The 12446-nt window shown below is 38.9% G+C and overlaps 1 protein-coding gene across 3 annotated transcripts in view; it reads left to right on the top strand.

Moving 5' to 3' along the window:
- The window catches only part of lsamp (limbic system associated membrane protein), a 304540-nt gene extending 295483 nt beyond the window's left edge, over positions 1-9057 (top strand). For all 3 annotated transcript variants that reach the window (XM_077566058.1, XM_077566057.1, XM_077566059.1), the window contains 2 exons: positions 1629-1777; positions 4043-9057. In XM_077566058.1, the coding sequence (XP_077422184.1) occupies positions 1629-1777; positions 4043-4140 (247 nt within the window). In that variant the 3' untranslated portion in view covers positions 4141-9057. The remainder of the gene's footprint in view (positions 1-1628; positions 1778-4042) is intronic.
- The last annotated feature ends 3389 nt before the right edge of the window (positions 9058-12446 follow it).

Here is a 12446-nt window from a genome sequence, read left to right as displayed (position 1 = left end):
TTGATCTCTCTCATCCCTTTGATACAAGAAACATCATACTCCCACCGCTGCCTTCAAGGTACAGTTCCTTGGGGAATGTCTATCCCTTGTGGGCCACCACAATACAGCACTTACTGTATATGTACTGGACTACATTAGTTTGTTTGTGTAACGAATTATGCAAAGTGTCAATTGTAAATGAAATTGTAATAGTGTACGGACATGGCAAACAAAGTGTCCAATGAGTGTAAATGTGCACATTTTCAAATAACAATAACGCGCTACTTTTGTAGTAAAATAATCGGACTATAGTTACTTTTCTATTATCATAAAATGTTAGTTTCTCAAATGTTTTTACTTCTATATATCTTAAAGTGCAGTAGCTTTTCACCTCCACGGGCAATTAATCACTTGTGAGAGACAATAGTGAGAAAGAATTGACAAGACGTGCCTCCCTCACGCACGCACATATTGTAATGTAAAACTAATTCATGAATTAAAAAAATATATATTATTGCATTGTTTTTTTATTATAAAATCAAGTAATAAAGTTACTAAGTGGCTTTTTTAAGGCAACACTGCTCCATACAGGTGGCACGGTGGCCGACTGGTTAGCACGTCCGCCTCCCAGTGCAGAGGACGTGAGATTGAGTCCGGGCTTCGGCCTTCCTGGGTGGAGTTAGCATGTTCTCCCCGTGCTTGCGTTGTTTTCCTCCGGGTACTCCGGTTTCCTCCCACATTCCAAAGACATGCACGGCACGTTAATTGAACCCTCCAAATTGTCCATAGGTGTGATTGTGAGTGCGGATGATTGTTCGTCTCTGAGTGCCCTGCGATTGGCTGGCAACCAGTTCAGGGTGTACCCCGTCTACTGCCCAAAACCAGCTGGGATAGGCTCCAGCGCCCCCACGACCCTTGTGAGGACGAGCGGTTAAGAAAATGGATGGATGTTCTGTCAATTCATTCCTGCTGTTACTATTTTATAATTATGATCTCTAGTGAATTTCGTTTTCAAATCACTTTGGAGCTTTGTATTGTTTTGGTCTCTCAGCATGTTTACTGGCGCATGTTTTTCATCATACCCTCTTTCTATGATAAGGCCGGCAGCAGGTTTTAGACGGAAAAGAAAATGCTGTGTGCTTATCCTCACGCATTCTCATTCACATGCACTCGTCATCACACACTCCTTGCAAGGTGCCCCAATGGGAGTGATCCCAGCTTTATGGCGTTCCTTTTCTTTTTTTTATGTTAATGCTCAGTATGTGTCAGCATAAACTTCTGGTGCCCCTGCTCGCAGTAGCCACACATGAGCAGGATTAAGTGGACGCACCTTAAATGAACTCTTTTTAATCATATTTAAGGGCTTGATCAGTTCAGGCCGTATAGGAACCATTAGGTTGGTTGTCTTATTTAGTGGGGGGGGGGGGCATAATGGGGGAAGAGGTTCGCTCATCAGTATACAATACATTCTACCAATTGATTTGCCAAATTGTGGTTGATTTCTAAATCGCATTTGGTCAGGATGTGAGCAGTGAAGAAGGCTTTTTTCTACGTGAAACTCAAATTGTGTTATTTGAGTCTGCTCTCATGCCTGAAAAGTTGTTTCTCATTTCCACTCTAAATTCTGTTTATCTGTTTTCCTACTGCAGGCTGTCCAATGCCGAGGCCATCAATATCCAAATCCTTGGCACTTATACTATTCTCACCATTGCAATTGTGAATGAGGAGGATTATGGGAAATATACCTGTGTGGCCTCAAACCGACTGGGTGTCCAAAATTCGAGTGTCTACCTCTACAGTGAGTATAAAGGCCTTTTTTTTTTTTTTACTCTTATAGCATAAAAGCATGTATACTCTTATTGTGATCCGATAACTTATCAGTCATTCACGTTGATGAATAATCATACAGATCTAACATTGTCTCATGAGATTTAACACTTAGTCCTACATTTTCAATGCAGAACCATTATATCGCTGTATATGTAGATGACAGTTCAGGAAAATGTTATTTCAAGATTTATTTTAACTTGGATGAGATTGCTGCATCTTGGACGCCACTTGGTGGGAAAATACTGTTAATGCAGTCTATCATCTTCACCAGGGTCATCTGGATCTTCTTCATTTTAGTCTTTAAATGAATCACAGTTTAATTTAGAGACAGTATGCTGTATGTGAACTTAACTAAAAAAAAAAGAATCAAAATGCCTATGTTACTACTACATACACAAACTGAATGGTGTTGTTTTTTTTGTTTTGTTTTTTGGTGTGTGTGGGTTTTTGTTTTTAAACAAATTGCAAATCTAGATATATGATTTAGAGCTGCATTTTGCTCAGACGATATTCATACGGCTCTTACTCATAATTTCAACTAGTTATAAATTGTTATTCCTTTGCAAGGACTGAAATAATTTTGCAAGCTAACACACTTCCAATGTCTTAAAAACATTGAACATTGATTACAGTGAACAGTGGAAGACTTGAAATATTCTTGGCCAAAAGTAAACTGACCAACAATATGAAGTGTAATTTATACCATGGGGGGGGGGGGGGGAATTGAATTGCTCGTGTGACTGACCTATTCTCCGTGGGGAATTATAAAACAAAACATTGCTGCAATATAGGCTGTAACACTTTCATCCATATTTTTTTAAGATTAATTAATAACAACAACTCATTGGCTTCACAATATATTCATCCATCCATTTTCAATACCACTTCCAAGTCTATTTCTTCTCATTTTCAGTCACTTAGTGAGACAAATTAGCCTTGTTTGTAGCAGAAATGTTGAGGCTAACATTAGTCTTGGTGTTTTTGCTCGCTGCAAAATGTTTAGGCTTAATGCTTTAGTGCACTGACGTCAATACATGGTGTGCATTACTGGTATTGCTTTGTCCAGAAGTAGTGCATTTAGAGAAGTTCTGTGATGTGTGGAGTGTTTAGAAAGAGCCAGTAAAAATGTTGTTTTTCCCTTTAATTTATTAATTGATTAATTAATTGTTTTGACATTAAAAAAATAAATCACTGATTTATGAGAGTTAAGACAAAACATGTCGTGCATTAAAAACAAAAACAAAAAAGTCTAATTTATATTTAAAAAATCAATAGATTTAACAAAATTAACATGTTTAAAAAGTTTAAGCTGAAGGAATTGTGTAAGTGAATATAATTTGTAATGTCAGTCAGGAGGTTTATATTATTCAAATTGTCCTCTGCAAGAGGTCACAATATTGAAACACCCATTAAACTTTAAACAAGTGTATGAATTTATTAAAACAATGCACAAAGTGAATGTCAAACAGTACTTTCCTTAAAAATATACCTATGAAAGTGATGTCCTCAGTTTGTGTCAACGCCATCAGATTTATTCAAAATGCTCACTCAATAAGAGAGTAGGACGGTCAGCTATATCCCTGACGACCCTCTTTCCTCTTTCTGACTGTGCTGAATGCAGCACTACCAGTGATGCTCTGGTTTCAAAATAATGGTCAAAACTGGAACATGTCAAGTTCGTCTTCCCTTTATTTATTTATTTGTTTGTTTGTTTGTTTGTTTGTTTGTTTTTAAGCAGTGCTGAATTGCATTTAGGCTTTTTAGTGAGATTATTGGGAGAACTAGCAATTGAGTAAAATCCAGAGAGCTACAGTTTTTCAAACTGAGGGAATTGATGTGAAAGCTGATGGAGTTGACAATATCACCTTCAAGCCTCTATATGTAAAAATATAATATTCTGTTGACATAATAAAGGGCTCAAATATTATCTCAGCGCTATATTAACACACAATTGTAAATACATAACACTAACTGCATGAATCATTAAACTTTTGAATCGGCAAAAATCATCTCGTGTTTGTAGGATTAACATAAATGGATTAAGTTTTGTTCTCAACCCCATGAAGGGGGTTGGGAATAAAGTGAATTTCTCAAAGTTGTGAAATCTATCAACAAACTTCTTCATTTCAAATGAATGATGTTGACAAGACAGTTTGAAGTCGTGTCCTTGAAAGCTCTCTCGTCTGTCTGTGTGTGCGTGTCTGTGTGTGTGTGTCTGTGTGTGTGTGCACAGGACCTGGAACAGGCCGAGACATCAGCGGCTCAGCTTGCGTATCTCAATCACTGTGGCTCCTCCTGGCCTGCATCACCTGCCTTTTCTTCAAGTGTTAATACCTCTCCTCTTCTTCCCCCTCCTCCTCTCACTTGGCCTTTGACCTTCCTATTCACTTTCTCTCCAACTCGCCGACATCCTTATTGCTACACCGACCTTACCGCCCCCAGACTATTTGCATCGTTATGAACACCTTACGTGCTGTCAAGCACAGCTTGCAAATATTACGTTTATAAATATGACACCATAGACGCCAGAAGAAGAAAAAACAGATCTGAAGGACAAAATAAGCAAACAGTGCTCTTTTAACGAATTGTGTCGCTCTTTTTAATGCGTACAGTAAGCATTTCTTTGTTTCTGCTTTCTGCGGCTGGTTTTGAATTTGGTGTACTTTTGTCTTCATGGAATTCAACACAAAGATATTCCACAGGACACCAACAAGCGTTTGTCTCTAGAAGAACTGAAGAGTCCCCGGATTTTACTGAGTGCTTATCCAGTGCATTAATGAGATGGAATAATCTGCCAAATTTGACATGATGCGATAGTGAAAGTAGGATCAAATAGTTTCTAGATGCAGCATTTGTTTTGTAATATGGAGATCAAAAAGACCCCATCCATAATGTATGATGAATACCACCATCCAGATTTTGTCACTTTGCACCGTTTTTTGTTTTTTTTCCAACTCCTTGTTTTTGCACCAAACCGATCATCCCAAGCAGCCTTTTCTCATGAGAATTGAGTCGGAAGAGAAGACATGCAAAGTATTTCATAACCAGAATAAAAATGGTGCTAGTCAAGAACATGAGGCAGTGAAGTGTCATTTACTGTCAGTGGAGACACATGACTTAAGACTTCTTCTACACACCAATCCAACGTCGGCCACCACCGTGACCGTTGGCACGCCGCGCTGGGAAAATGACGGAAATGCACACAACAAACCGAGTAGCCCTGACCGCAGAGCGTAGTTTGAGGCGTGGCTCAACGTGTGTTGGACTTAAACGTTTGACTCTGCTCACACTGATTTTTTTTTTTTTAAGTTAAACAAAATTTGTGGATTTAATGATGCATGTCTTATGATGTCACATTATTTATTTATTTTTTAACACTTCATGAAGCATCAAAAATTAAAAACTTCACTCAGTCAGGGCAGCGCTAACTAAACGGTTTGATGGAAGTGGTTGAAGCGGCCATTTTGACACCATTTCTTGGTGAACAGAGGGTCATAGAGCCACAGAAACACAATCCAGCGTGTTCAAGGGCCCGGAAAATGGGAAAGTCCATATTGGTTCTGAGTGTCTTGGCAATTGGGGTCAAAAGATGTCCTCCACAAACAGTATGGGATTTTTATTTTTTATAGGTTTTAGGTGAACTAATGAATGCACGCACGCACGCACATACACATATTCACCCACATACAAAAAAAAAATACACCAAAAAAAAAGGAGAGCAATGATGATATGTCAAATCGGTAAAATTACCGAATGAACAATACTGAGCTCTCCAAGAAAAGAAAAAAAGAAAAAAGATGTCCTCCACATAGAAATTAATGGTGTGTGTGCAGTACCACGTGTACCCAGCAGATGGTGCATCCCTGGATGGTTGCGGTTGAGGTTTGTCATTTTTGTTGCTCAATAGTGTTCAAACAATAAACGTGTCGTCATAAAATGGCAAATAAAACTGCCAGGGCAATAGATTAACAAAAAAAAAAGAAGGCGCTTCAAGGTCGAGAATCCATGTGGGTGGAGTCAAACGTTTAGGTGCACCCCACGTTGGGCAATGCCTCGAACTGCACTCTGCAGCCAGGGCTGACTCCATTAATCAGACATGGACGCAGACTAATAAGTACCTTCTGTGTATGCGTAAGTAATACCACTCTAGACCATTGGCGGCGGTAGCCACTATTTGTTAGAAAAAGCCCTTAGTAAAGCCTACCTGGTATATCCAATTGTGTCTCCATGTCTTGCCAGTGTTTGGCTTTCATCACTCTATCGACACATTGTAAAGACAATGACGGTCTTTCTTCAACCATAGTGATGAAATCATCTTCTCGAGCTTTTGTCCAGACATTAGACATTTTTAAAGCCTTTCCATCGCTTACTGTTTTTCTGCGTTCGTCGCTTCCTGTTCTTGCCCTTTGCGCTGATCCACTAGCTAACAGCCAATCAGACATGCAGGTGTTGGAATGTCACTTTACTAATTTATATCACACATACTGTACGACGCTTTTGGTATTTTCTGCAAGTTCATGTCAATAGAAATTGTTTTGACAATGTTGTCACCTGTACATGAAGATAAATTTTTTTTCTTGTATATTGTATGCGTGTGCAAACCCATGACATCCATTTACAACACTCCCCTGTCAATATAGCGAACTTGGAGAAGTAACAATGAATTTGTCTATCTACCATCAATTATAGATTGAATTTTAGATCAAATCCTCAAGCATTCTCATGAGAAAAGGTTGAAAGAAATACTAAGAGGTCCTAATGTAATTTAATGTGCATAGCAACATTGTGTCTGTTTGATGAGCATCCAACCTGGCATTGGCCTTCACTTCCAGGCAGCTTGAACCTGCAACCTGCACATTTAGCTCCATGCAGTAAAACTACACCACCTGCTTTTAGCTCGTGACTTTTCTTCTGTACTCTTACAGATCCAAATGTATGGACCCGGTGAATGAGAAAACTGTGGAATGTCATTTCATGCTTGTAGGAATTGAAAATGAGAGCCGCAAAACGGAATGTTTATTGCCGTCATGCTATTCCAGCATCACATCCCTTCTACGCGACCAATGTTTTCAACATGTCTGTGTTTACATTGCTAGACAAACAGCCGTCATGGTTGCTGTTATGCTTCTCATTTATTTCACTGAATCTTGTGTTCAGCTTATGTCACTTGCATGCTGATTGGTCGCATTTCCACTTTTGTGACAACTCAAAAGTACTGTACTTATTGTAAAACATTTTGTGTATTTACACTGACTTGATAGTGGGGTCATATGTAAAGCTGTCCACTTAAGCTAGAAGCTTGTTCTATAAAAAAACACATTGAAATAATAGTTTACACCTGTAAGTGAAAGAATATCAACAAAACACCTTTTCAAAAGAGAGTGTTTTGTTGTAAACGTGTTCATCATCTCACACAAGTTTTGCTTTTAAACAAGCAAATAACTCTTGACTAACTTTTCATGTTGGCTAACTGGAATTCTAATGTTTAGTGTGATGTTTCACTTTCCAAAAATATGCTTCATTCATAATGCTGGCAACGGTTGCAGTATGTCCTCGTGTTACATGTACATCCTGCTACATTCATCTCCCTCACTTTGACTGAGGGAAGCTGATTTTAGTCAGTAACTGAGTAAGAATTACATAAAAGAATAATTGACCTTGCATTACGAGATCACATAGACAACCAAAGAAGAAGATAAATTTTCATTTATCATTTTTTTTGCATGAAACAAAATCAGAAACAACTCGGTGTAACCTTCGGTAGGATCCTTTTACAGGTCATCTTCAAGTCTATCCAACACCCAAAGTGCCATTGACCAACCACAACAAAACGACCACTTGCACAATCTAATACAAAATATGTACCACAAATTGTGGATATACAGAGAAAACAATTTTGATTCATATATGGTATCAGGTACAATAAGTAAGATGAATATATATATATATACACACACAATACATATGTATATCAAGTAGTTACTGATACCAAGTACAGATACCACGACTAATTTTGATAAATAAAAGTTCGATTAAAAAACTAACCAAAGCTGATTTTATATAGTATAGAGTATATCCCAATATTGCATTTTTTTTTTTTAATTTGCATGAAATTAATGGCAATTGTCTATTCTTCTCATTCCTAGTTCCTAATTGTAAAACGGCCACATGAGGGATACATACGCATATATATATATATATATATGGTTTATAACTCTAACCGTCAATCAAAATGAAGCATTGCTATCTTTTGCAAAAGCAAAATATTTAATGCCTCATTAGAGGTGGTAATAATGTTGTGGCTGGTAAGTGTATTTCCATTTGTGTAATTCACAAAATGATGTGCTAATTGTTTGTATGCTTTCATTATACACCAATTGCTATTCTGAGCAAATACGCTGTTGTTTTTCTTTTTGTGCCACATAAACCAATAAAATATTCATCATGGAAATGTAATTTTAGCTCCAAATCATAAAGGTATTAATATGATGAAGTTTTCTGAGCCAAATGCAAAAATACACACCTCAGTCCATCCATCCATTTTCTGCTGCGTATCCTGTTCAGGGTTGCGTGTGAGCCACATCCCAGCTGAATGGTTTCGCTCCGGACTGGTCGTCAGTCAAACACAGGGTACATGTAGATGAAAACAATTCACAACAATGGGAAATTTGAAGTCTTTAATGACCCGACCATCCATGTTTGTGGACAGACTGCACTCACCACAGGACAATTGTATGACAGTTCATCCATCTTTTATGTTCCTTCAAACATGGGTGTCCAATTGTGTCCCTGCTGGAGCTTGACACGAGGCGTATGACAAGGAAAAGTTTAAGGGTGGCAAAACTTTCTTCTTTCTTTTTGTCCTCTGTGTGTATATACAGTGTGATGTTTCTACAGTAGAATGTTGTCAAATCAGCAAAGCCTCTAAAGTGCAATCTGAACATGTAACTATTGGATTTGTACTTAAGATTCAATCAAGCATTAAGGAACAGCAATGTCCCACTTTTGTCTATTTTACTTAACTTTATTATGGCATAAGATAATTGCAGTTTCTTAAAAAAGGTATGTAATAAAAAATAAATGGCATTATGTTCAGAAAAGAGAATAAAAGTTGTTTGAAATCAATGTTATGTATTTGAATGTGACTAGCGATGTTGTGTAACTTTTGGGGGTAGACGCACAGAATCTTAAATGAAACTTGTGTTTATGACCATATAACATGCTAATAAAAGAATATATGTATTGTTACTTGTCTGACAGACATTTTGTCCTTGGGAAATGCCTGCTCTTCAACCGTCTCATACAGTATATGTAAACATATATCAGTATCAACATTTTCATCAAAACTACTAGTGAGCATTTTGGTGCTACTAGTGAGTCCAGAGAGCAATGGGGTAGATGCCACGGAATTCCGACTTCCGGGTTTTACACATCAGCGCCCTTTCCGGCCACTGCTGGCCGCAATCCAACAGTCGCACCCCCACCCCTGCGCCCCCTAACCGCGAGCTCCCGCTCATCGGCGGGAGGGCGTCTCGGCTATCTGAAATGCTTCGGACACTGAGACAGACACTATCACCATCAATGTTGCAGTTTGTCCACAAGGTGTCATGACACTGCAGGTCATTTTTGCCTGCATAACAAAGCTAAAAATCGACCAAGCAACTAAGCAGTCAAGCTACAACTGCAATTTGCTTTGTCATTATGAGACTAAATCTGCAACATTTAAATCTGAAAAGCGTCCCTCTGTTGGCCAGTTTTGTAGTCATTTCCATGCCATTATGATTTGGCTCGATGCTGTGTTTAGATTCATTTTACATATTGCTTGTCCTCATTATATTTGAGTGCTACCTGGTAGTGATGGGAAAATGAAGCTTCATGAAGCACTTGCGATACTTTTTGACTCCTCAAGATGGCAGTCATGATTCAAAGATGCAATGCAAATGTAATCAATTTGTATTGCACTTGCCTTTATTTTTAAACCAAGAGCACCATCTAGAGGAGTCAAAAAGTATCGCAAATGCTTCATGAAGCTTCATTTTGCCATCACTACTACCTGGAACCTATCCCAAGCCGACACCCTGGACTGGTCCCCAGCCAATGACAGGGCTACATTATGAAAATAAACCAACTTAATAAATAATTGCTGTATTTAAATGATAGTGAAGTAACTGCATTGTGGTGTTTCACAAGTTTTATTGAGTCAAGGCACCCATTTCCTGAAATAATAAGGTTCTCGTGTCATTTTACGCACGCATTCCGTGTGAATCTGGTCCTGTCCAATTGAACACATATCTGATATACCTGCAGGAAGCCAGAAACCTGTTCTATGAAATGCAACACCTGCTATCCAATGGAATGCAATAATATAAGTGTTCTGCCTGTCACTATATGTCATTGTCATAGATAGATCAACAAAGATATATTTATTGTATGTCTGTACTGCACATTATATAGTGGTGTGTGTATATAAATGTGTTTACAGAGCTGAATTAAGTCATGACTTTGATCTTTCTCAGAACTTTGGTTGGACTCCAAATTGTATGACTTCCAGAGTGTTTCACTTACGAGGCTGCACTATCTTTGTTCATTGCTTCACTGCCTGCTAACTTGCTGTTGTGGAGGTTTGAACTTGAAGTCTAGAACCTCCTTTGCACCTTCAAAGTCACATGACAATATTGGGGCCAACACATGACTTGGCAGTCAGTTTTTGCCACTCTGCCACTAGATGGCGGCAGGAAACTTCACATCATCTAGTTGTGAAGACGTGGTACTTGTTTTGTGCTCGCGTTTGTTTCTTTTTTTTCTGACCATGGCACCTATGAAAATGAGTGTTGAGAAGTGGTGGATTTCGTCCATTGATTTAAAATTTTAAATCTTTTAAAAAAAAAAAAACATGAGTGAAGTATGCATGCAGTTAAGCTGGCGAAGTAATACAAACATAGGGGGCCTACTTTGATAATATTCTGTACTGAAGCAGAAGGTCAATAAAGACTATATTAAAATAAGTCTGCAGACTTCTGTCCATCAAAAGACTGGGGAAGTTGCTGAAAGTGAGTAAAGTGTGGCAGAAAAAGAAGCAGAAAATAATGAAGATTAAGTTCATTGAGTGAGGTGAAAAAATCGATTAAACAAAAACAATTCATTTCTTTTCATTCTATTTATAGCCCTGCGATTGGCTGGCAACCAGTTCAGGGTCTACCCTGCCTATTGCCCGAAGCCAGCTGGAATAGGCTCCAGCGCCCGTTTAAGAAATGGATGGATGGATCTATTTTAACTGTTTTCTTATTTTTTTAAAGAAAAAAAACTGTTACAAAAAATCGGGCGTTTTTGTTGGCCTGAAACTTAATTTCATTCTATGAATTCCATTCATTTAAAAGTGAAAGTTAATTTGATATACGAGTGATTTGATTAAGAGCCTGGTCACATGGTCAATTACTGTAAACTAAAGTCAAGTTACAACTGTTACAAAGCAAAATATGTTCGTAAGCTGCCTTCTGGGTCAGGGAGGCGAAACAAGGACAGAAAATCACAGATGTGCTTGCATACAAAAACAAAAGAGCAAACTAGCTGAAGATGAACTATGGTGAAAAGCAATGCATGCTGCACCTAAATACACAGCTGACTGCCGGTTATTGACAGCAGCTGTGACACATGAGTCTGCGCCCACCAAGGCTCACCAAGAAGACTGAAAATCGAAACAAACTGCAGAAGTGGGCGAGTTTTGGACGTATTCCACCCAGGAGAGGTGGAATAACCAGGATGATTGACCGACTATGGGTGATATCATAAAGAAAGACTTGCAGACGCATCCATTGCTTTGCGTTGGAGGGGGTGCTGTTGATTCGTAAAATGTACTTCATTAATATAGCTGCAGTCTCTAGGGAAGACAGCTTGGATCGAAAAATGAAGTGAGCCATCATGGAAAACAAGGTCAAACACACGGTGGTGAAATCCAGGCCAGTGTGGGACCAAGGGCGGAATGGGATGGGCAAGGCATGCCGCAGATTAATTACGGGCAAAAACCTAGCAGGCAGAGAATTCTCCAAAACCTCTGAGCATTCAGATATTGAGTACCGCTGACTCCCAAATGACATGTCACCTCTGATATAGGCATTGGTCACCCTTTTCTCCACCTCCCACTGGGACAGCCCTACCAATCTGGGACACAGGTACGATCATTTCTGGAGTAGATTCATTCAGTGGAAGGACCGTAAATCCTGACTAGTGCATCTGGCTTGACGTTCTGGGACCGAGGTTGGTATATGAAAATGGGTCATAAAAGTGCCTGATGGGAATTCTACAGGCGAATCGACTATAGATGAGGTTGTTGTGGTCTTTGTAGAAAAGATCCCCTCTGCCAGAATCTCCACACCTGTAACAAAAAAACGATGGCCAGCACCTTCTTATTTCCAGAGTCATAATTACAACCAACTTGGCTGAGGCGATGAATGAAGAAAGCGTAAGGATGACATCTCGGATTGACTGGGGATTGGAAAGGTACGCTCCCCCTCATGTATCCGAAGGATCCACCTCAATGATGAAACAATTCACGAACATCAGAATTAAGATGAATCAGTTTGAATGAAATGGTGAACAGTCACCAAAGCCAAACAAGGCTTAACAACCGTGGAAAACGG

Source organism: Vanacampus margaritifer, chromosome 5, assembly GCF_051991255.1.
Source record: "Vanacampus margaritifer isolate UIUO_Vmar chromosome 5, RoL_Vmar_1.0, whole genome shotgun sequence".
Classification (NCBI taxonomy): domain Eukaryota; kingdom Metazoa; phylum Chordata; class Actinopteri; order Syngnathiformes; family Syngnathidae; genus Vanacampus; species Vanacampus margaritifer.
The sequence above is the reverse complement of the archived record's forward strand: the minus strand, read 5'-3'. Positions and strand labels throughout refer to the sequence as shown.